The sequence below is a fragment of the Suricata suricatta genome, chromosome 4 (genome assembly GCF_006229205.1).
Source record: "Suricata suricatta isolate VVHF042 chromosome 4, meerkat_22Aug2017_6uvM2_HiC, whole genome shotgun sequence".
NCBI classification, from domain to species: domain Eukaryota; kingdom Metazoa; phylum Chordata; class Mammalia; order Carnivora; family Herpestidae; genus Suricata; species Suricata suricatta.
The window spans coordinates 14,662,038-14,685,999 of record NC_043703.1 but is presented as its reverse complement, the minus strand read 5'-3'; the positions used below and the strand labels follow the sequence as shown (position 1 = coordinate 14,685,999).

The 23,962-nt window shown below is 49.8% G+C and overlaps 1 protein-coding gene across 1 annotated transcript in view; it reads right to left on the bottom strand.

Annotated features, from left to right (window-relative positions):
- ABCC4 (ATP binding cassette subfamily C member 4) overlaps positions 1–23,962 on the bottom strand; it is a 204,316-nt gene that overhangs the window by 132,415 nt on the left and 47,939 nt on the right. The window contains exons 10-14 of the mRNA XM_029938444.1: positions 19,901–19,990; positions 18,149–18,340; positions 9,131–9,225; positions 8,772–8,858; positions 3,198–3,294 (exon numbers count right to left, since the gene is read on the bottom strand). Of these exons, the coding sequence (XP_029794304.1) occupies positions 3,198–3,294; positions 8,772–8,858; positions 9,131–9,225; positions 18,149–18,340; positions 19,901–19,990 (561 nt within the window). The remainder of the gene's footprint in view (positions 1–3,197; positions 3,295–8,771; positions 8,859–9,130; positions 9,226–18,148; positions 18,341–19,900; positions 19,991–23,962) is intronic.

Below are 23,962 nucleotides of genomic sequence, written 5' to 3'. Positions count from 1 at the left end.
GAGACAGAGAGAGACAGTGTGAGCAGGGGAGGGTCAGAGAGAGGGAGACACAGAATCTGAAGACAGGTTCCAGGCTCTGAGCTGTCAGCACAGAGCCCGATGCGGGGCTCGAACCCACAAACCATGAGATCATGACCTGATCCGAAGTCGGACACTTAACTGACTGAGCACCCAGGCGCCGCTCCCCCCATTGGGTACTGTGTGTGTGTGTGTGTGTGTGTGTGTGTGTGCATGTATATATACATACATACACATACATACCTGCACGCACGCGTGCGCGCGCGCACACACACACACACACAGACACAATAGACTACTACTCAGTGATGAAAAAGAATGAAATCTTGCCATTTGCAATAATGTGGAATTTGAGAAACTCAACAGATGAACACAAAGAAAGGGAAGGAAAAGTAAGATGAGAGAGGGACACAAACCATTAGAGACTCCTAAACACAAGGAACAAACTGAGGGTTGCTGGAGTGGGGTGGGGGGGGGTGGTAAATGGGTGATGGGGCATTAAGGAGGGCACTTGTTGGCATGAGCACTGGGTGTCATATGTAAGGGATGAGTCACTGGGTTCTACTCCCAGCCAAGACTACACTGTAGGCTAACTAACTTGAATATTTTTTTTTAAAGTTTAAAAAAAAAATAAAGTAGCAGAAAGTATAGATCAGTACAGTCTTTTCAGACAACCTGGAAACCGAGCTAAGGGTCATGTCACAAGCAAGGCTTACAAGAATGAGGTCAAGCTGGGGAGGCCATTCCGGGGATGCGCGGAGTCTGACACAAACGTGGGCGTAAGCACGTGGGCGTGGGCAGGAGGGACGCATCGCGTCTCCGGCCATGTTATCACAGGCTGCACTGGGACAAGACCTGTGGGGAGCCGCCCTGGACAGAGGCTCTTTAGTACAAAACCGAGCCATCAACTCGGGAGGTTCCCGACTGCAAGTTCAACACAGCTTCACTCAGCGGTCCGGCGCGAACCACGCCGAGGGGCTGAGAAGCGGCCATGCCCTCATCCGCTAGTGAGGCACCGGATGAGCAGTAAGGTCGGATCCCACGCGCCCAGGGGAGATCACTGCTGGACAACCGGTTTGCTCTGACAGCACGAAAGGTGGGAGTAAGGTCCTCAGAAAAAAGGCAGTAAGGGGACCCCGAACCATTCAGAGACTGGCTAACTAGGATGTTGGTTCCAGATTCATAACCCTCCAACACTGGGGTTTTACCAGACTCCCGTCACCCCTCTGGGCCGGAAACTAACTGTTCTCAAGTTTGGGGAATTCCCAGAGGACCGCAAAAGAATCAACACACAGAACTGCTTCCCAAGAGAAGATGCACTGCACTCTCCCCATCTTTCTTAGCACAGAACTTCATTTGATGCCATGAGGATCTGAGCAAGGGCCGGCTGGAGCAGACCAGGGTTCATGACCGAGGTGATCAGAGGTAAAGAGGCCAAGGAGCGAAACATCAGACAACCACTAAGCCTGGAAAATTCTCACTAACCTCCACCTCCGACCCATGCTACCTCTTGGGGGTTGAATGGTGGCTCCCCCAGAAAGATCCATTCAAGGCCCAAACACGATACCTATGAATGTGACCTAATTTTGAAATAGGATCTTTGTAGATGTGATCAAGCGGAGTCATGCTGGAGTAGGGTGGGCCCCAAATCCAACATGACTGACGTCCTTCTAAGAGGACAGACTCAGACGCGGCGAACACCACGTGACACCACGTGACGGAAGGGCAGAGAGCAAGGTGCTCCAGCAGCACACCGAGAGCGCCAAGGGCAGCTGCCTAACGCAGTGGCTGGCACAGGTGATGAAGGGTCCCCCCAAGAGCCTTCACGAGCGCATGGCGCTGCCAGCACGCTGGTTAGAAGAGTAGACTTCAGAAGGGTGAAGACGACAGGCTTCTGCGGTTTAAGCCACGCAGTGTGTGGTGCTGTTACGGGAGCTCTAGAAACTGATAGACTAGTCTGAACCCGTGACTCTGACTTCTGAACTCTACGGAGACTTCTGCCTGCTGCTGCTGCTGCTCCTCCAGCAAACATCAAGAGAGAGCTTTAAAAATTTTTTTGATGTTTATTCATTTCTGAGAGACAGAGAGAAACAGAGCACAAGTGGAGGTGGGCAGGGGAGACACAGAATCTGAAGCAGGTTCCAGGCTCAGAGCAGTCAGCACAGAGCCTGACGCAGGGCTTGAACTCATGAACTGTGAGGTCATGACCTGAGCTGAAGTTGGACGCTTAACTGACTGAGCCACCCAGGCGCCCCTAGAGGAATCTTTTAAAACCATGACTGGACCACATGGCTCCTCTGCTCTGATCTGTCCAATGGCTTCCGACCCACTTCCAGGCCAGCCGCCCACTGCTCTGAGCCCGTCTCCCTCACACTCCCCTGCTTACTCTGCCTCAGACAGACATTCTTGCCTCCCAGACATACTTCCAACACACCAGGTCAATTCCTTCCTTAGGACCCCGTCGCTGGACCCCCTGCCTCCCTCTCCTGTCCCCCAAGTGAGTGCACGGCCGGCACTTTCATGCCACTCGGGTCCCTTGAGGCACCAGCCCCCTGGGGAGGCAGTCATGGTATCAGCCACCCCCCACCAACTCCTTCATTACATCTATCCCCATAAGAACAGAAGCCCCATGGTGGCAAGCACTTGTCTTACTTATGGCTGCCCAGACTCTCACATGTACTGGGCACACCCAGAGCCCTTGCCAGGAGACTAGCACCTGGCTATACCCAGGAGCGTGCGTCTCCACCAGCGTCGCTCAGCTTCCCAACCAGGCTTCTGTCACTAATGGAAGATGCTCTCTGGCTAAACCGCAGAAGATAAATAGACACAAACATATCTCAATCTCTCTAATTTCCAAGTAACACACTTTGATTTACATTGTGGAAGAAGAAAACAAGAGTTCTAAATAAAACAGCATCACTATCCCAAGCAACTTTACTAGAACAGGTATAATTTAGAACTCCTGAGTTAGCAATTTTATATACTTTAGGGTAATACGGCCTAGAACAGAACAATTCCACTCCTGTATGTCTTTGGATTCAACCTGAAAGGCAGGAATGCCAGCTCTGGGAGGAAGGAGAGGGAGTTTGGCACAAACTCGAGAAGTGACCTGCTGGGAGGTCTCACCCTCAACACACCTGCGTGCTAGCAAGTTCCACAGACATCTAGAAATTACTTACGTCTTTCAATATCAGAATCTGACTTGCAGCTTTTAGGTACTGCAACTGATGAGTCACTAAGATGGTGACCTTCTCGTGCAGCGTCTGACAGATGCACCTGTAAACGTACAAGGTACAGTATGCAAATGCCATGTTAATGGGGGTGCTCCAAAGACAACACAGTAGTCAAAGATCTGTAGTTTAAATACCAACAGAAATACAAATACAAATCAAATGCAAATGTCAATCAAAAGGAACCCCACCAGGTCCTCAAGATGATTGACCAACTTGAGTCTAGCTCTGCTTAGAAATTCCAAAAAGCAGTCCAGTGAAGGAGACGCCAAGAGCCGATGTTTTTTGTCCCCACTGAAACTCAGCTTAACAACTGTTTATATATTTCATGATGAAAAACAATCGAGCAATAGTGAGATTCCAAAACCTGACCAAATGACAATATTTCACCCCTGGGTAGAACTGGGAGAAGGAGGAATTGAAGTCAGAAAAAAATGTATATTTTTTTCTTAGTTTGCTAGGTAATTGATTTAGAATGTAATATTAACCCCCAAAAATCTTAAATTCTCAGTAGCCTTCACCCAAGTGCATTTTCTAGACACTTCCTCCCAAATACGACGGAAGACCAGGGCTGGCGCGGCCCGATTAGTGTCTCCAGGATCCCCACCGCCCCACCCAGGGTGCAATCCATCTTTCAGTAGGACTGAAAACCTTCCGAACGTGAATATGAAAGAAGAGAATCCAAGTGGCCCACATCATAGTGGAAATCGTTCAACGGCTCAAAGGACACGCCAGGCCTCTCGGCCAAGAGCCGCCCTCAACACTCTAGTGGGTATTTTACTGTAACCCCTCAAACTGCTCCTCGTTTCAAATGCAGACCCCTAGGGGCGCCTGGGTGGCTCAGTCGGTTAAGCCTCCAACTGCGGCTCAGGTCAGATCTCACGTTCGTGGGTTCGAGCCCCGCGTCAGGCTCTGTGCTGACGGCTAGCTCAGAGCCTGGAGCCTGCTTCTGGTTCTGTGTCTCCTTCTCTCTCTGACCCTCCCCCTCTCATGCTCTGTCTCTCCTGTATCAAAAATTAATAAAACATTTAAAAAAAAATGCAGACCTCTATGAACTCCACTGCAGCCTGCACCCCACCATGGCCGGCACCCCGTCCAGGTCAGCGAGGGGCCTGGGATGGCGCCGTCTGGCCAGAGGCAGGACCGAGGCCTATCCTCTGGGGGACTGAGCTCCTTGCACAGCAAATCTCGGGAACATAGGCCCCAACTCAGCCTGCAGAGATGGGCGAGACCAAGAGGTCTGCAGGCGCGCAGACTGCAGCTCAAAGCCCTCTTACTACCTGACGATGTCAGATGAGCTAACAGACCACTCTCTGACCTCCGTTGCGTCATCTCAAAATAAAACCGATGAAAACCCCTAGGCGTGTCCTGAGAACACTAATCCAGTCGATGTCCAGTCCGTTCTCCACCTTCCCTAACCCACAAGTGGCCCTTTGGTTTGGACTCGGACAGAAAAGTGCTCAGGAGGGGCACCTGGGTGGCTCAGTCAGTTAAGCCTCCGACTTCGGCTCAGGTCAGATCTCACGTTCATGGGTTCGAGCCCCGCGTCAGGCTCTGTGCTGACAGCTAGCTCAGAGCCTGGAGCCTGCCTCCAGTTCTGTGTCTCCTTCTCTTTCTGCCCCTTCCCCTCTCATGCTCTCTCTCTGTATCAAAAATAAATAAAACATTAAAAAAAATACTTTAAAAGAAAAAAAAAAAGAAAAAAAAAAAAGGAAAAGTGCTCAGGAGACACTTCTGACTCTGGACCTGAGATCAGAAGCAAGACCCCAGGGTGCCTGGGTGGCTCAGTCAGTTAAGCAGAAGCAAGACCCCAGGACGTAGGAGTATAGATTATTTTTCCATTCTTTACGTCCAGAAGGACTAACGCTTCCCTTTTGAAAGGTCTTGGTGCGCCTTTCATTCCTAAGCTTCCTGACCAAGTAAACCCCTCCTCAGGCTTAGCACCAAAGCATTTAATGGACCTGTTTCTCCTTAAATCAAAATTCCCTGCCGGCAATCCCTGAAGATGGACGTAAACAATCTGATGGGCTGCTGCGTCCAAGATGCACCCGGCAAAACTATGAAAATGTTTTCTTCTAACATTCCACCACACGTGAGGGAATATAAATAATTACAATATTACCAGGTGGTGGCTTTAAATTTTTCTAAATTATGCTTTTTAATCAAAATCTCTAGGAAAATACTCTATTTGCCAAACTTTTACCAGTAAAAATTTCCAAGTCATGCCATTAAAAAAAAAAAAAAAAGAAATTAAGGCTTCAGTACCAAGTTAGTTTGCCTTTATCCTGTGTTAAGAGGGGACAGGTCCTTTGGTAGAGGGGATACAGGTAAGACCGTCGCTACTTCATTCATCAATCGACGGGACTTTGTTGAGTACCAGGCACTTCAAGTGCCAAGGACACATACACAGGTCAAGGACAGAATTGTGGAGAGGGAGGCAGTTAAATAAACGCAGAAAATGTACTCCGGGCTCATGATGTACGTTATGAGGAAAAAGCAAGGAGAGGGCTGCAATCATGAATGCAGGGGACACACAGGCCACGAAAATATCCAGGGGAAACGTTCACCCAGAAGGTACACAGGTGCAGCGGCTCCGGAAGAGAAACAGCCACGTAAAGGTGCCTTGGGGGGTTCACAGTTGAGTCAGGGGCAGGGGGACTGCTCAGCGCTCAGGTGCAGCCCACTGAGGGCTGTGGGAAGACGCAGGGGACAGGCCGCCCCTCAGAGGAACGGGAGGGAAAGGTGTCCTGGCATGCTGGCCCCCTGGCTCGCAGACAGAAGGCACGGGATCTGTACTGACAGGCAGGCAGGAAGAAGGGGTACAGCTGGTTCAGGGCACCGCACGAAGGCCGGCGCGGCTGAAGTAGGGAGTCTGTGAGAAAGTGCTGGAACGCGGGATGAGTCAGACCACAAAGAATTTTCTTGGCCACTGGAGGATGCGGAGGTGCGCCCTGAGCGTGCAGGGGTCCATGGGGACCGGAGGCGGCAAAGGCGAACCAGGGAGGCGGGAGTGTGGGAGATCCAGTTAGGACAGACTCGAACTGATGATGCCGGAAGTGAGGGTCTGGGGTTATGGGGCTCTCTCTAAAATAGGCCAGGATCCCCTCCTCAAACAGGTCACATGCACTTCCGTTCCCCGGAGGGCCTCCAACCTCCCACGTGTCATAAAATCCACATAAATGTTTCCAGTGTATAATTGTAAGACTCGCAAACCTTGCTAACCTTGGATATATGTTCATGACTGAAGTAAACTATTAATGGCAAGGAGAAGTGTAACACATTCACTTTAATACAAAACACTTCACATCTCTGAGCTTCGACACAACCGCCATCTTTCATAGTATACTGTTCCGTCCAATTTTCTAGCTCGTTGAGAACATTCCCCAGCTGCTGCTGAGTGATTTCCTAAATTGCATCCGTGCTCCCTGCCCTAAGTTTCCCCAAAGAACGTGGTGCTGATTAGCAAACAACAATTTTAACAAGCCTGCTCCTATCAAGTGTATATCCAAAGCCATTAAACCCGAAAGGTTCGAGAGGACTTTATAAATACCTCCTGGGTTCAGAGAAGAACTTGGGAGAGCTTCTGTGATAAGCACACGGATACTTGGCACTTAGAAGGCCTTCTTCCTCCTCCCAAGTGACACAGACTCAATGGCCAGCGGAAACTTGTCTTGTAGCAGTAGAGAGTTTATGCACAACACCCCCCCCCAGGTCAGGGGGAGACACATTTGTGAGCTGGGAGGACAGGGGGCACTGGGGACAGGGAGGCAAGGCTACTCCTGATGCCACTGAGGGAGGACTGGAATCTTTGTCAGCGAACCCAGTAACAAGCCACGAGGCACTTCCCTAAGGAAAAATTCATCCAGTGACAATCAGGAAGGGACAGGAAAAGAGGTCGGATCAAAGAGCTGGGGGCCGTGTCCGGTATCAGCTGCTGGGCTCTCTGCATTCTGAGATTCGGTGCTGCTGTGCAGTTTTTTTTCTTTAATTATAGTAAAATAAATAGAAGATCTACCGTTTTAACTACTTTTAGGCACAGAGCTCAGCAGTATCACGTAGAGTCACACTGCTGTGCAAGCGTCACCACCACCCACCTCCAGAACGTGTCAGCACCCTAGAACTGAACTCGTGGTACCTACACAGTCTGGAGGAGGAACGTTAGGCACCCACACTCAAGGGACACGGAGACCCTGCTGCTCGGCTCCAGAACCCAGAGCTGCCTCACAGCACTATCTCCGCGAGAATCTCTTAGTTTGCTACTTGGGACTTGTTCGTGAATTGTGTCCTCCCCCAAATTCATGTGTTGATGCCCTAACCTCCCCCTCAAAACTTTAGAATTTGGTGGCAGGACCTTCAAGAGGTAATGAGGTTAAAATGAGGCCTTGATGATGGGTCTTCTCCAATCTGACTGTGTCCTTAGAAGAGATTGGGACATAAGGAGAAAGACACGGGCACAAGTATGCACAGGAGAGGCCATGTGAGGACACAGCAACAAGGCGGCCATGGAGCGAGGTCTTGGGAGAAACCGAGGGGCAGACACCTGGTCTGGACCTTCGGCCTCCAGGATTGTGAGAAAATACACCTCTGTCGTTAAAGCCCTCCTCTGTAAATGGAAAGGTTTTGTGCAACATCATTTGTAAGAAGATCTACCTCAGTGCACACATCAGGGCTTCGGGAAAGGTTCTTGAAAGCGCTCGCTGACCCTAGCAAGGTGAACCTCAGTAAGGTTAACTGTGGGGTAGATTTGGATGCCGTTTTAGCAGGAGCGAGTTCCCGATACTCTCCCAGCCCCCAGTCTAGACGCACTCCACAGGAAGTGTCAGTCCCCAGCGTTAGGTTCTGTACAGACATCGTGCTTTCGTGACTAAGCAAGAGCCAATCAATGAAAACCAATTCCGGAAACACAGAGTGAGAGCCAGGAGATAAGCTAGAGTCTAGATAATCTAGTTTCCCAATTCAAGTTACCCCTACATTTGGGGGCCTTACCTATTAATTTTATTTAAGAATCTAAGAATTGACCCTCAATGATTGAAACCATACAGTGATACGGAATAAGTCATTCTTAAATTATTCTAGCCTTTCCCAAGTATTTCCTAGCCTACAGGATAATTAGCACAAAGCAGCAAACGGCACTTCTAACGTGCCATCAACAACTGATGAAGGAAAAGAACCGGGCGGCCAAGTACCACGTTACCCAGTCCCAGTCTTCGATCTAGAAAACTGCCCATCACCCTTCTTACTCCATCAACGAGGTCTTGTTCATCAGCTGCAGGTGGCAAGGGGCACTGTGCCATCTAGTTCCTAACCCCCTAGAGCATGTTCTCCACTCGCCGCCCCGTCCCCGACACCGTAAGCACCATACTAACTTCCCTTTTCTCCCTAAAAATGTCTCTAAAACGGAACTTCTGCGGAGAGAAGAGAAAGGCAGAGCAGAAGCGCGGGGCCTCCGGCTCTCCCGGGCTCGCTTCCCCAGGCCCTGCGGGGTTCCTACAAGGCAGAAAGGACCGGCACAGGCGCACTCACAGCTCAAACAGGTGCCTGCCCACTTCCGCATCCACGGCGCTCAGAGGGTCGTCCAGGAGGTAGATGTCCGCGTCCTGATACACCGCTCTGGAAAACATAAAGTGACGTCGGACGGGAGAACGCTCCCCATCCCCTCTGCTCCCCCACCCCCACCGTCCCTTCTCCGAGTCCTGATGACATTTGGCAACAACCCAGGTCACGTTCGCGCAGACCGCCGTAACAACGTGAGTCCGGTGCTTCCCACAGCACCTCCCTCCCCCGGCGTCATGCAGCCACAGGGGGTTTCAGGTGGGCCGCCCCAGGGAGCATGCGCGGAAGCCCAAGGAGCATTCGCAGAAGGGCAACCGACCCACGATTACCTGGCGAGGTTGATCCGGGCCTTCTGCCCCCCGCTCAGTGTGGCTCCCCGATCGCCTATCACGGTCAGATCTCCGTCCTCCAAAAGCTGCAAATCCTGCATAGCAACCAAAAGAAGGGAAAAAAAAAAAAAAAAGATTTAAATTTGTTCTCCTGTCGACCTAGGCTTTCAGCACGGGTTCTTCATACACGTATGGGATCAACTGCAATGGGTATTTCAAAGAACCTGAACTGTAACCTTGAACCTTTCCAAAAATCTCAGGGCTTTTTGTTTTCATTGGGCAGCTTTCCCCCACGATATTTATGCATTTCGCCATTTTAATAGATGTTTTATTGAATCTTGATGCTATGCCTGGCATTGTTCTGGGCACAATGAATTTGGTAGTAGGAAGACCGTCCCTTGGTTTCCATGGAGCGAGACTGACGATATGAAAAATTAGCAGGAGTGCAAGTCCTAAGAAGAAAAAGGAAGGCGGCTCAGGGCAGAGAGGGGCAGGGGAAGTGCATCCTACTGCAGGGTCAGGAAGGTCTCCGATCAGAGGGGCTTTCACAGACAGAGGTGCCTCTGTGCAGACTGAAAAGCATTCCATGTGCAGGAGTGCGTGAGTGCAAAGGCCATGGGGCAGATGGGTGTCCAAGGTGTTGGAGGACTAGCGGGGAGGCCAGCAGAGCTGGACAGAGTGAGGAAAGAATGGGGAGAGCAAGGGCGGAGGTAAGAAGGAGGGGACAGGTTTCACGCCCGGGGAAATGGAGAGGAGGATATAACCTGGCCTTACGTTTCTGAGAAGCCCCTCTTGCCTCTCCGTGGAACAGAGAGGTGACAGAAGACTGGCTGGAGCCAGAGGGAGCGCAGGAGAAATGGAGAGCAGTGGTCAGGTTCCAGGCAGATTTCAAAGGTTGAGGCTGTAACACCTGTGGAGGAGTGGGTGGGGCTGCGGTGGCAGAAGAGAAGCATGTGTCGCCCCCCAGCGTGAAAACGGGGAAAAGCCACCTCGCCCTTACTGTGCTGGGGAAGATCGTGGTCATGGACATGGTCAGAGGACATCAGGTTGCGGCTGGACATTGCAAGTCTGGAGGCTGTGCCAGGGGCTACTTGTGCAAGCTGGCGGCACACACATGGCGCACAAAGCCATGGGACTTACTTTATCAAAGAACAAGTGTGTCTTTTTTTTTAACATTTATTTATTTTTGAGAGAGACAGAGTATGAGCAGGAGAGGGGCAGAAAGAGAGGGAGATACAGAATCTGAAGAAGGCTCCAGGCTCCAAGCTGTCAGCACAGAGCCTGACACGGGACTCAAACTTACGAATCACAAGACCATGGCATGAGCCAAAGTCAAACACTTAATGGACTGGACCCCCAGGAGCCCCTAAAAGAACAAGTGTGCCTTAACCAGCCAATTTGCTAATCTTGACCTTGGCTTCCCACCCTCAGAGAAAGGTTAACACCTGCCCCTTATCTTCACTTACGTAATTTATTTATTTTAAGAGAGAGAGAGAGAGAGAGAGAGAGAGAGAGAGAGAGAGAGAGATCTCAAGCAGACTTCCCGCTGTCAGCACAGAGCCCAATACAGGGCTTGAACCCATGAACCATGATATCTTGACCTGAGCCAAAGTTGGATGCTCAACTGACTGAACCACCCAGGCGCCCCTTCACATTTTTTAAGGCTTATTCATTTTAAAATTGCTGACATCACAGGGCCTGCCGCAGGGCTCAGTCTCACAAACCGTGAGACCATGACCTGAGCTGAAATCACAAGTCGGACACTTAACGGACCGCACCACCCAGGCGCCCCCTCCTTGTCTTCACATTTAAGGCTCGGTGATGGAGTGATTGACGAGATCTGGATAAGAAATGAGAAGAGTTGTCGGGAAAGGAAAAACAAAAGGGAAGTAACAGTGTGTTCAAGAGACACCAAGCTGATCCATCGAATTAAGTAGATGCTTGTCCCACACGAGCCAGATGAAACTCAACGCTAAGAAGAATCCGCTCTGATGTGAAGATCTGGGCATCAATCTATCAAGTTATAGGTGAATATTATTCAAGAAATAAATGGACACGTCCTGGTACCTGGGGAACAAAGAGGGTAACAAGAACAAGATCTCTTTGTCTCTAACTTTGGCAAATCCGGGAAGGAAGCAATGGGCACGCCTGAACATCAATGGCAAGCAAGTCCACTGATCACCCTAAGCCTCTTTTTCCTCTTCTACAAAATGCGCTGGAGAGCCAAGAACGGCTAAGCTCAAGAACGCTGTGACAGCCCAAAACACGGACCAATACCTTCTATACGTAGGAAGAGGACACAAAGCAATCATGACTTGCTACTTGTGGCTGATACCTATTTTCTGGTCAAACCAACAGTGGGACCTCCCCATTCCGTGCGAATCACAACATGCCAAGCACACCAGCAAAAGGAGAAGGGAGAGAGAGCATCTCCCTCATGACCCGTTCCCTGACACCCAGAATTCCCTGCATGCTCAGAGCCAAACTGGACTGTAGTGAATGAAAGGCAGCAACTGCTCAATCATGAAAATCCACTATTTCATATTATTTCTTCACTGAGCTCAGAAGTCAACACCATCGCTTGCTTTTGGTTTCCATTAAAAACAGTGGACCATTTGAGATGGGCTCCCAGCCCTCCACCCACACACACACTGTTTACTTGGGCTCCACGTCACTGTGACAGTCCTTGCAAAGTGTTCTTAGTCTTTTATGCCTTGATGTTATATTGCTTTGCCTTCCTTCTCAAAATAGAACCAGGCTGTGGCAAGCAAACACAGCTATTTTCTAGAGAAGGCACTTAAAATCCACCCTTTCACTTAGCACAGTTAGGGAATATGGAACGGACACTCTCCAAGCCTGATAGTAGGACTTTGAGTGTGTTATTGACTCTGCAAACTATTTATGGATAGGCATCAGAAGGGGGGTGGGGGGCAGGTGGGGACAACATTTCAGAGTATGAAGTAAGATCTGAGTCAGGAGAATTTTCGAACCACAATTTTCTTACTCAGTTAAAGGAGAAAAGCATGAATTGACCATAATATTTCAAACTCCTCCAATCTCCCGGTGAGAAGAAGGTCTTCTAACGTTAGTTACGTCACAGTTACATTTAACCAACTCTATCATCTATAATGGTTTTCCCTAGAAAGCAGACACACAAAACTAGAGGAAAGCCAAGAAATAGCGAGGCTGGTTTGATGCCACCAAACCCGAAACCTGTGCCAAGCGCCTTTGGCAATGGTGGAGAATGCCACAAAGCAGACCTCGGATAGCTTAGGCGAGCTGGACGTGAGGCCCGGGGGCAAAGGAGGGCTGGATCCTGAGGCAAGAAGCCGAGTTCCGAGCCTCGGTTCCTAACTTTTCTCCTGTGGTTGGCCTTCCTATCATGACCTGTCAGCTCCCCGGCCATCCCTGACCTTCCCGAATCAGAAGTCACCCCTTTTGCTACTACATTCCCAAGACCCTGATTTCTCAGAAGGGCCCACCTTATTCTGCTTCAAAATCCGTACACACGTGCACAGCTTACCTCCCCTGCCCCTAGAAGGTAAGATGCCCGGATGCCTGCTAATGATTATCTCTAATCCTCACAAGCCTCAAAGTATTAGCCCCATTTCACAGAAGGGGAAACTGAGACCAAGGTTACATAACAGTCTGAGGACTGCCCACTATTAAATGGAATGGATGGAATCTGAACCAAACTCATCTCTCTTTATAGCCTTTTATTCTGCCTTCCTCATCATGCAGCCCCAAGTGGTGACTGAAAAGTACCTTTAAAAGTATATTTAAGGTTTGCCTGCGGGGCTCAGTCGGTTAAGTGTTTGATTTCGGCTCAGGTCATGATCTCACCGTTCATGAGTTTGAGCCCCATGTCGGGATCTGTGCTGACAGCTCTAAGCCTCCTTTGGACTATCTCCCTCTCTCTCTGTCTCTTCCCTCTTTGTGCTCGCTCTCGCTCGCTCTCTCTCTCTCTCTCTTCAAAAACAAACATTTTTAAATGTATTTAAAATAAAAAGTGTGCTTAAAATATCAAAACCAAGACTTGAAGACTTCTATGGCTATACACACAAAAGCAGCGATGAACTTAGTCTCCCTATTTTGATTAGCCACTTAGTTCCCTTTTGTACTCATTTATTTCCTATGTCATAGGTGAGTAAAAGTTATCCCAAGTGAGAGATGAAAAACTAAAGATAGAACAATAATTATTCTACACCCGTCAAGGTCATCGGAAAAGAAAATGTCCAAGCTGGCAGCAATGTAGGAAACAGGAGAGGAAACTGTAAGCCTGTGAGCACCCCAGAGGGACTTATAAATTTGAGTGATCTCTGTGAGAAAATATTAAACTTGAATTTATCAATACCATACCTTCAAATATGTATCACCTTAAAAAAATGCTAAAAAGTCTTCCAGGGGTAAAAGATAATAGCCACATAAATGTCACGTGATTCGTTGCTTCTTCTGTTGGAACGGTATTTTATTGGTGGTTTATGTAAGAGACTATGTTAGGGCACCTGTAACAAATATCAACTGAAATAACAGGAATGATACACTCAAATACCTTCTAACATCATATTTTATGAAGGTGATTCAACCCCAGACTGGCAGCTCTTATAATTAAGGGCCAGTATCTTTTCAGCACTATTCTAATATTTATAGAATGTGTGTTATATATGTCTCTGACAATCAGGTGCTTTAAGACATTACTGCATTTCATCCTAAAAAACACCTCATGAGGTGGATCATCTCCATTTCACAGACGAAGGAACTGTGCGCAGCTGGTAGATAGACTAAGATTCAATCCACAACCGTCTTGGACTTAACCAGCTGTTCCCTAAACTGTATTCTGCCATTTGCTACAGTGTCACTCTGAATATGTCCTCAGCCTAAGTGGATGTTGCTAAATGTGATTACTTCATATCCTCCTATTTTATTTCAGAAATGTTACCTGCTCAACCGCCTACGTTAACTTCAATTAGATCTAGTGTAACACATCTAGCTGTTAGGAAGATACATGTAAGGTGAGAAATGTTGCTCCCTTTTGTTTTCCCTCCAGGAGTCATGGGGATCTTTATTATATTTATACATGTATTTGAACTTAGAGAAAAAGTCTATACTAGTAACAATAGCAACTATTTACCAAAACCCTGGCATGTCTGCATTTTACAGTACTGCCCTTACTCTTGACAAAAGTCCCAAACGCCCACCGTTTAATGAGGAAACAGACTAACACCCCAAGTTAAGTCTCAAGACCGTCTCTCAGGGGCACCTGGGTGGCTCAGTTGGTTAAGCATTCGACTTCGGCTCAGGTCATGATCTCACAGTTCGTGGGTTCGAGCCCTGCATCAGGCTCTGGGCTAACAGCTCAGAGCCTGGAGCCTGCCTCAGATTCTGTATCTCCCTCTCTCTCTGACCCTCCCCTGCTCACGCTGTCTCTCTCTGTCTCTCGAAAATAAATTAAAAACATTAAAAAAATAAAAAATAAATTAAAAAAGATTGTCTCTCCCAAGGCCAAGGTCAAGGTCTTTCTGTATCTACAGGCAACATAATTCCAGGGCTCTGCAGCCCTCTGTAGCCACCTCACGCCCATCTGTGGGCACATGGGCTCCAAGAGGATATAAGCAAAAGCTCTTGCAACTCATCGGGCAGCTCTGTGGTTTCGTAAAGCCTGGACCCACACACAGCATCACAGATGGCCTTTAAGAACTGCAGGAAACCTCTTGGAATCTTCCAACTCACTGTGCTCACTTCACAGGAGAAGCTCAGACAGCTAACAGGTATCTGAGGTGACCAGGACTCCACCCTTCGACACATCTCCATCTCTGTCCAGGGGGGAATGAGCACAGGGGCCCTGACGCCACATCCCCATGCCATGCAGAAGAGCCGCATGTATCAACATGGAGCCACGAACGCAAGAGCCGAGGCGCAGCCGGGCCCGAAGGGCCCCTTCCCGCCAGGCTCCGCGTGCCCCAGAGTGCAGCCCACACGGCTGTGGCAAAGGCCTCAGTGCCTGGGGGAAAACGCTGAACGGCAGCCACTGTCCCAACACGTGCTTTTCTCCAGAGATGTTCGAACGTTGGGGGGGGGGGGGGGGAAAGGCAGGGCAGAGCTATCACCAGAAATGCAAGGTCGTGGGAAAAAAAAAACAGCCGAACACTGGCCTGGCTCTTGGGAGTCTGCTCTGGGCCTCGGGAGTTGAACTTGAAGAAGGTAAAGAAGAAATGTCTTCATTCTGTTTACTGCGTACCCCACGCCCCAACTTCCTCAATTACCCAATTTTTTCCCATTAAAATCACATACACATAATTTATTCACTATTTAATAAGGGACATCTATTTGGGATAAAAATAAGTTCAGTTCCCCTCTTTTCAGGACTGCTCTCCCAGCCTGGGTGCTAACAGAAAAGAATTTCTCAGGTTAGGGGCCAAGAGTCAAATATACCATTTGCAATTGGCTCAGTGTTCAGAGGCAAGTTAAGGCAAAAACTTTTCTTTCCTGTCTTTTGTGAAAATGCTGTTCCTGATATGGGCACACACGTATCTGTCTGAATGTTCTGGGCCATACAGAATGTCAGTACTTTTCTATTACTCTTAAAAATGCTTCTTCCTAGACACTCACAGCCACCCCTATGGAAGTCACGTAAAGGGTAGTTGCGTTGGACACGTGGGTGGCTCAATCAGTTAAACACCTGACTTCAGCTCAGGTCATGATCTCACGGTTCCCAAGTTCGAGCCTCACATCGGGTGAGCACACACTCTGCTTTGGGTGAGCTGGAGCCCGGATGAGCCTCGCTCCTCTTTCCCTCTCCCTTTCTCCCTCTCCCTCTCCCTCCCTCCCTCCCTCCCTCTCTCTCTCTGTCCTTCAATAACTTACACGCGTGTGCATTCTCTCTCAAATAAATAAATAAAAATAAATAAAACAAAAGGTCGTTACGTTGAACAAGGTTCCCTAGTAGGTTATGAACTGCGAGGGCAGAGTGGAGTAAATATGAGAAGGAAAACCCCAGCTCCTGAAACCCAGGTGGGGGTGTAACCTTCAGGCGTGCACGACGTGACGGGACAGGGCCCACACGGTGGCCTCTCTGGCCGTGCGCTCCTGGCGGTCATCGCGTTGAGCCTCACCCTCGCGGTATCACACGCTGCGTCCCCAAGGGCTCCGTGAGGCTGTCTGCCTGAGGAGCGCCTCCACCGTGCTCTGAGTGACTGCTGCTCCTCTGGGCACATGCCGGCTGTCTGCTCTAGCCTGGCATCCTCGAACCCAGCTCTGGGTTCTAACTGCGGGAGCGTCCCCATTCTCCTACACGCATCCACAGCCCCGTTCCTGGACGGGGCTGCTGTCCACAGTCACCCACCGGGCTTGCGGGTGGGCTGGCGGGGCCACTGCGTCTTGTGGCGTTTGGCCTCCCACCGGTGTCACTACTGGTCTCCAGCTCCATTTCCCAACTTTAAAGATCCCCCTTCCTTACAAACTCCCTCTGTTGGAAGGCCTGAGGGCCCCGTGAAGCATGGAATCTGGTGTCATGGAAGATCTGAACTTGAGCTGCAAATGTGGACGTGAACTCTTTCATCTCTATAGGCCTCCGTTCTAGCAACTGTGAAATGAGGGTGGTGCGTGCCGTCAAGGGCACTGGTGAAAGATTAAAACCTCATATGCTTGTGTGTGCACGTGTGCACGTGTGCATGTGTGTGTATGCACACACGTGACAGGCAGAAAAGTGAGTAGCACACGGACCCTGAATAAATGGGAGTCATTACCACGGGTTTACACTTGCTTCTCCCTCTCCTCACACGGGGTACACCATTTAACAAAAATCTCGCTCATCGCTGCTAACCTGATGCCATTTCTGAAAACACATAATCTCTCATTAACAATGACCCAGGGGAAAGAAAGAGGCCCATTAAACAAGCAATTATGTTTTGTCCACATCATAAAATGCTACCCACCTGATAAAATCTATGATGTGCAAGCCATTGTTCAAGCAAAATTACTATTTCCTCTCAACACTGGCTGGGAGCCTTCAATTCCATACCCTTAAAAAAAAATCTGTTCCAGCCTTTTCCACACAGTATAAAAGAACAGCTGGGTGTCCAGCCGCGTCAAGCAGACCCCAGGGAGAGCCCTTTAATGCTATTATCCACTGATTTTTATAACCCAAAAGGAGTCACATAGTATTTATCAGTATGGACCTTTGTTTTTTCCCTTTGTGCTAAATTACATTCTCCTATCAATTAAGTTCAGTTTTTATCATTCAATCATCAGTTTTATTTAAATCCCGAGTACAATTCAACATTTCATCTTGCCATCTTCTGCAAAAACAATGATGTCGTATTCAAAAGAAATTTGAAAGCCATTTCCTTTTCTTTAAATAATAAATCGCAAGTGAAAAAGCAAGTGGAGAAGAAACCCAGAGACCAAAAGGGACCCAGGAGATGAATCAGCCAAGAGCAAGGTGCGGACCGTACGTGGGGTCGGACTCAAGCCAACGTTTGAGCAGATTTCCTGCCGAGATAATTAGTGAAATGCACACGTGGCCGCACACGGATGATATTAAGGCACTGTGGTCATTTTTCAGGGGTGATAAAGTGGTTTCTTTTCGAAGGACTTTTTATCTTTTAGAGATAACAAAGGAAACATTTGCGGATGAACTGTGGGGGGGGCTACGTTCTGCATCAGAATGACTCGGGGTGCAGCCTCCCCACCACCCCCCACCACCCCCTCGGCAGAGCAGGGTTACAGCTGGGGGAGGGGTACATGAGGGCTCATGACACGCCTCTGCTTTTTGTGAAAAGTGAGTAAAACTTCCCAAAACAAGCAGCATCCTGTGGTCCTCATCGTATCAGGACCGAAACAGCAGCGCCTGGGTGCCATTACGTGTGGGGCATCTGCCCACAGGACCAGCTTGAAGCATTAAAAAATGTCCAACGAGCTTTCCAAATTAAAAAAAAAAAAAAAACTCAACCTTGTCATTTCCACCAACACTGTTATATTTGAAATTCAAGTACGTGTAAGTCCAAAGTCCTTACTTACCTTTCTCAAAGCACAAGCCTTTATGACTTTCTCATATTGTTCCTTTTCATACTTCTTCCCGAATAAAATGTTACTCCTCACGGTTCCTGAGAACACCCAGGGCTGCTGGGAAACGTAGGCTACTCTTCCGTGCACGCTGACCAGCCCCCGGTCCCGGGGCAGCTCCCCCAGCAGGGCGCTTAGCAGCGAGGACTGAAACAGACGGGAAACTGGGAAACCGCAGTATGTGCCAGGGCTCCTCCCGCCTCCTCCCGCCTCCCCCTGCCGCGGGCCCGGTACACCTCAGAGCTCTTCCACTCAAAACGGCATCAAATGTGGCCCTGGAAGGTGCAATAAAGAACGTGAATGCTCGGGGAGCGCCTGGGCGGCTCAGGTGGTTGAGCATCCAACTTTGGCCCAGGTTATGAGTTCAAGCCCTACAACAGGCTCACTGCTGTCAGCGCAGAGCCCGCTTCAGATCCTCTGTTCCCCTCTCTCAGTCCCTCCCCTGCTTGCACTCTCTCAAAATTATTATGTTTTTTTTTTTTTAATTTTAAAAAATTTGAATGCTAACTGGGGTGCCTGGGTGGCTCAGTCGGTTGAGCATCCAGCTTCGGCTCAAGTTATGATCTCGAAGTTCTTGGGTTTGGGCCCCACATCCGGCTCTGTGCTGACGGCTAGCTCAGAGCCTGGAGCCTGCTTCCGGTTCTGTGTCTCCCTCTCTCTCTGACCCTCCCTTGCTTGTGCTGTCTCCCTGTCTCTCAAAAATTAATGAAAAAACATTTTTAAAAAGTTTTTTTTTAATTGAACACTAACGAAACAGAGGATACAGCCTGTTTTGCCCAAAAGCATTATAACCCCAAGTGAAACGCTGTGGTCAGAGACAGAGACCGCCAGGCACTCCCAGGAGAGGAGGCTGGCATGGTCCCCACTTGCTCTGTCTGAGGCTTCACCCAGCTGGTCCTGCACCCAGCTATCCCCGGTCCTTAAAAGCTGTGTATAAACCATCTATCCAATGCGTCAGGAAAGATTAAAAAAAACTCTGAAGGGAGTCAGGTTTCCAAAGAACAAAATTCCATCACAAATGATGGCTCTGTGCGTGGCGTTCCCGATTCTGCTGCTCGAGATGCACAGGGCTAAGTGCGCATGCACCGCTCCTTCCAGCCTTTCCCAACATACGGATGTGGGGTGTCGGTGCCTACCACGAGCAGAATGCTCCAAACTCTGAGCTGACATCATCCTCTGCGCACCTGTCTTGCCCCTGCCCCTGTTCCAGAGGACAAAACGGCCCGAGGCTTCTGACCTCTGCGTCTTTTGCTCTAAGCACAGTGCTCTGCGTGTTGCCACACACTCACCCCGTGCGCTGACGTGACTTAGGTAAGCCACGTAAGGAAAGGTTTAAAGCTTCCCCTAAGGGCCTTTACAACCTTCAGACTTCCTGTAGAACTTGCTCTGACAAAAAGAAGTCCCTATGTTCTCAGTCATTCCATCCCGAATCGCAGTCACATAGAGGACTTCCTTCATGGATTCCTCCACCTTCCAAATGAGCGTTTCCAAACTGTGCAGCTTGAAGCATGGAGAGAAACGCAACACACAGGATCCTAACTGATGCGGCCGTGCGGCTTTCTTGCAAAACGAATGCTCCACGGAACACATTTTGAGAAACGCCATCCTGGTACACCCAACTCAAACTTGGATCGCACACAGCCCAGCCCCAAGAACTTAATGTGGGACATGGCGTGGCAGCAGGCCGGCAGAGGCAGTCGGACTTACCTTTCCTGCTCCCACAGGTCCAACCACAGCTAACAGCTCCCCGGGTCTGACAGTAAAGGCAAGGCCTTGGAGGGTTGGGGTTTCTGATGCCTACAAATTAAAGTTCACAAAAACAGGCACATTTCAGTAAAGTAACACGAATTACCTCAAAAAGAAAATACTGTAAAGGTCACTGATATGTGAACATAACCCACATCTCTCCCCTTCCTATTACCGTGTCCTGGAGTCCCTTTCACTCAGTGTATATGTTTTGTTGTTTATTTATTTTAAGACAGAGAACAAGTAGGGGAGGGGGAGGAGGGGGCAGAAAACCCCAAGCAGGCTCCACACTGTCAGCACAGAGCCCGACTGACCTGGGGCTCGATCTCACAAACTGTGAGATCGTGACCTGAACTAAAATCAAAAGTTGGATGCTCAACCGACTAAGCCACCCAGCTGCTCCTCAACTGTGTTTCTTTGGGGTTTAGCTACCTTTCAGAAGACCTGTTCTCTTACCACATCTGCATATGAGCCCAGTTCTAGACACCCACAGAATTGAAGCCGTGGAAATGACACGGCACCCTTTTGAAATGAAAACTTCTTGGGGCGCACTACTGTTCAAAGAATACAGTTAACAGGATAGTCAGTGTGGGAGGCTTTCAAGTTTCCATGACGACTGTTGGTTTTAATCTTCTATCCCATTAAGCCCCACAAGGTGGCAGTATAAGTACACAGCATGCCAGGCCCTTCAGTAGTAAGTTACCGGAAATCTCCAGTAACCTCTCCATTCTCATTTGATAAGGAAGGAATCTGAGTAATGCTCACAAAGCAAGAAGGACCTTGACATTATAAGATTGCTCTTGGCAAAAAGTCCATGGTGGTCAAGGCCAAGGCCATCATTGGAGCTCAAATTTAACACCAACAAAAATAATGAGTACGTTAGTATACAGTTATCATGGACCAGAAAAATAAAGTCTGTCTTACACCTGTACTTGCATCACCTGCCGTGGCTGAGCAGATACAACAGAGTACTTCGCAGTAAAAACCACACAGAGGCACCCACTACAGCAGAGAATCCAATGCAATGGGAAAGGATAAAGCAAAAATCTTGCTAATCAGGAGTTACATTTCTAGACGTTCTATAAATTCCACAATAAAGAGATTTGGTGTCAAGAAAACAATAAATGGGGCGCCCGGGTGGCTCAGTCAGTGAAGCGTCTGACTCTTGATTTTGGCTCAGGTCATGATCTCACAGTTCATTAAGATCAGCCTCGCATTGGGCTGTGTGCTAACAGTGTGGAGCCTGCTTGGGATTCTGTCTCTCTGCCCCTCCTCTGCTCACACACACTCTCTCTCTCACTCTCAAAAAAATAAACTTAAAAAAAAAAAAAAGAGCAAAGGCAGAGAGCACAAATAAGTAGAAGGAAAGTTTTAAATTGAAATCAGAACCTCAGAAATATTCATCAACTAGAAGAATGTTTGTCCAAACCCAGATATGAAAACTAGCAGAAGAAAACTGACAGGAACGGCTTAAGATGAAAAAAAATTTTTTAAAGCTGCTCTTTGGGGGTAATCCTGATGGTGGGCCTTGTTCCCACTGTTACAATCCCTACGTCCTTTCCCGTGGGATGCTTCTGGGGGTGCCGACCGTGCACAGCCCGGGGCTGAGGACCTGGTGACCGTGTGCGAGTCCTAAACCCTTTCTGAAGAAGGCTTGTGGGGGGCTAGTGCTCTGCAAACACAGCCAGGGAGAGGAAACGTCCTCCCCTGGTCACAGGAAGCTGACCATGTGCTGATCACTTCCATGTGCTGGCACTGCCACCTTCCACATTTCTACAAAAGGATTTTTCAGAAAAGAATCAAACCTCCAGATACCTGAAGGGCAGAGAAATGTACAGAGCTGCTGTTCAGAACATCTCCTGCAAGTTCCACTACGTGGGATGATGCGAGGAAGAATCGACCCATGGATAACCGAGAGCAGCCAACTTCCCCACCAGCAGGTGCAGAGCCGGGTTGCGTGACCCCCCCCCCCCCCCCCCCCCCCCCCCCCCCCCCCCCCGCCAAGCCGGGAGTGGGTGCGCGCCATGATCACAAAGCCCGGACCGCTAAACACACAGCAGGAGAAATAAAAGGTCTGGGTAATCTTCAAAATGAAAACTTTCTCTGAAAATAATGGGTCATACTAAAAAAGGATAATCACATTTAAACAGCCCCAGATCTGATCAGAATTTAAAACCTATCATTAAGAAGCTGCATTTCAATACGTAGAAACATTTTGTTAAGCGTCTCCACTTCTCTCTTCATGTCTAACAACTAACTAATTCCTACTTTACTACATTTTGTTTTTAAACTCAGTTCCATCTACAAAGTAATAAGCCACAGAACGACACTAGCTTCCGGTTCCCTGAGCCTCGGGGCTTCCTGTTAGGGCCAGACAAGGTGCTGCTGCCTAGGACGGGCTCCAGGATCGGGCACTGCTCAGCGTGACCAGCAGGGGGCAGCGTGTGCCAGTTCGCGGGTGCTCCCTTACCCTGGGGCTCCGTAGAGGCTGACGCAACACACTCAGTGCCAGACACGGGCGAGGCCCTGGGGACACGGAGTGCACCACACCGATGAAAACCGCCGCCCCGCGGTGATTTAGAGGCTCCCACCAGACCACACGCTTCAATGCGTAGACACCGAAACCAGTGCATTCATTTCATGAAGGAAACCAGGTGGGGGCGAAGGCCTTTGCCCACCTACACTCCCGTCTGTCTAGCTGGTGGTTCGAACATCCCCCACAGCCCGGCATAACCTGCACTCGGCCTCAGCTTCCTTCCAGTGCCTGTGCCTCTCCCTCATCCTAGGTCTCCTGGCGGCCCCTAACCACCCCCAGGGTGAGGCACAGTCCTTCCCCGGACAAGGCCAGGACGACAGGATGGGGTGCTCTGTGCTCAGCGCCAAAGCCGCAGAGGAAGTCGGAGAACATGGGATTCAGTTCTGGGAAGAGCGCAAGTGCTCACTGTACAGCGCTGCACAGTTTGGCGCAGACGATGGTCACCCCGCGGGTGTGTGGACCCCCGCAGAGCTCTGCTGAACTCACCAGCACCCACAGAAGGGCACTGGGATCGGGCTTTCTGGAAGCGCTTCAGGCGCGCACCGTGAGGAGAGGCGCCCAGCAGGGGGCAGTGAGCAGGAACCCACAGGTCAGGCCCCTGCGCTGTTCCTAACATCCTGTGTGAGTGCGCACACGTGGCTAAATTTATTCGTCTGGGGCCATCCTACTGCTCTGTAGGTAGAGACGGTGGGGGTGGAACAAGGAGGCAAACATGACACACGACAGCGGCCACAGGCATGGAAAGAGAGGAAGGTTCCAGAGTCTGCACACGTGCAGCCTGGAGAAGGGAGGGAGATGGAGGGGAGGGGGCAGGAGTGGCGGGTGAGCGCCTGTGTGCTGTGCGCTTCCGTGCCAACTGCAGTTCAGGCCCAGAGAGCACAGGTGTGAGGCCAGAGGCAGGAGAGGGGAGAGGCCGGCACCCACCCGTACCCACCCCTGCACCGCCAGCGCCCACGGGACAGGCCCTCCCTCGCATGCCTTCCCCACTCCTGCTGGCAGCCAGGCTCCGGAGCAAGCTCTGTTCCCAATGGGTGACCCTCTGGGGGAGGCCACCTCCTCCCTGCGTCCCACCTCACTCCCACCCTGGGCCCTGGGGAGGGGTGCAGCCTCCTGCCTCCGGGAGTCTCTGGGCTGCCTCCCCACCTGCCCTCTTTGCTTTTTTTTGTTCTTTCACTGCCTAGGTAACCGACCCCCTTTCTCATGCTGAGTTATTTTCCTGACCCACCCGACCTGAGCCACCAGGATGTGCACAGAAGACCTCAGAAGCAGCCAAGGAAAGTGTTCCAGGTTCTGATAAAGGAGCAAGGCTGCGCGCTTGCAAGCAGTCCCTCCTGTTTTTCCCATTTGCCTAAATGTCCTAAGTCAACCAGGTGTCAGAAAGCCTCCCTGACCTCACCTGTCCTGTCCGCTGGCCACACAGAAGCCTGAAGCCGGGCATCGCTGGCACTGACCATGCCCACCGGCTGCCTCCTCCCTGCCCCTCTTGC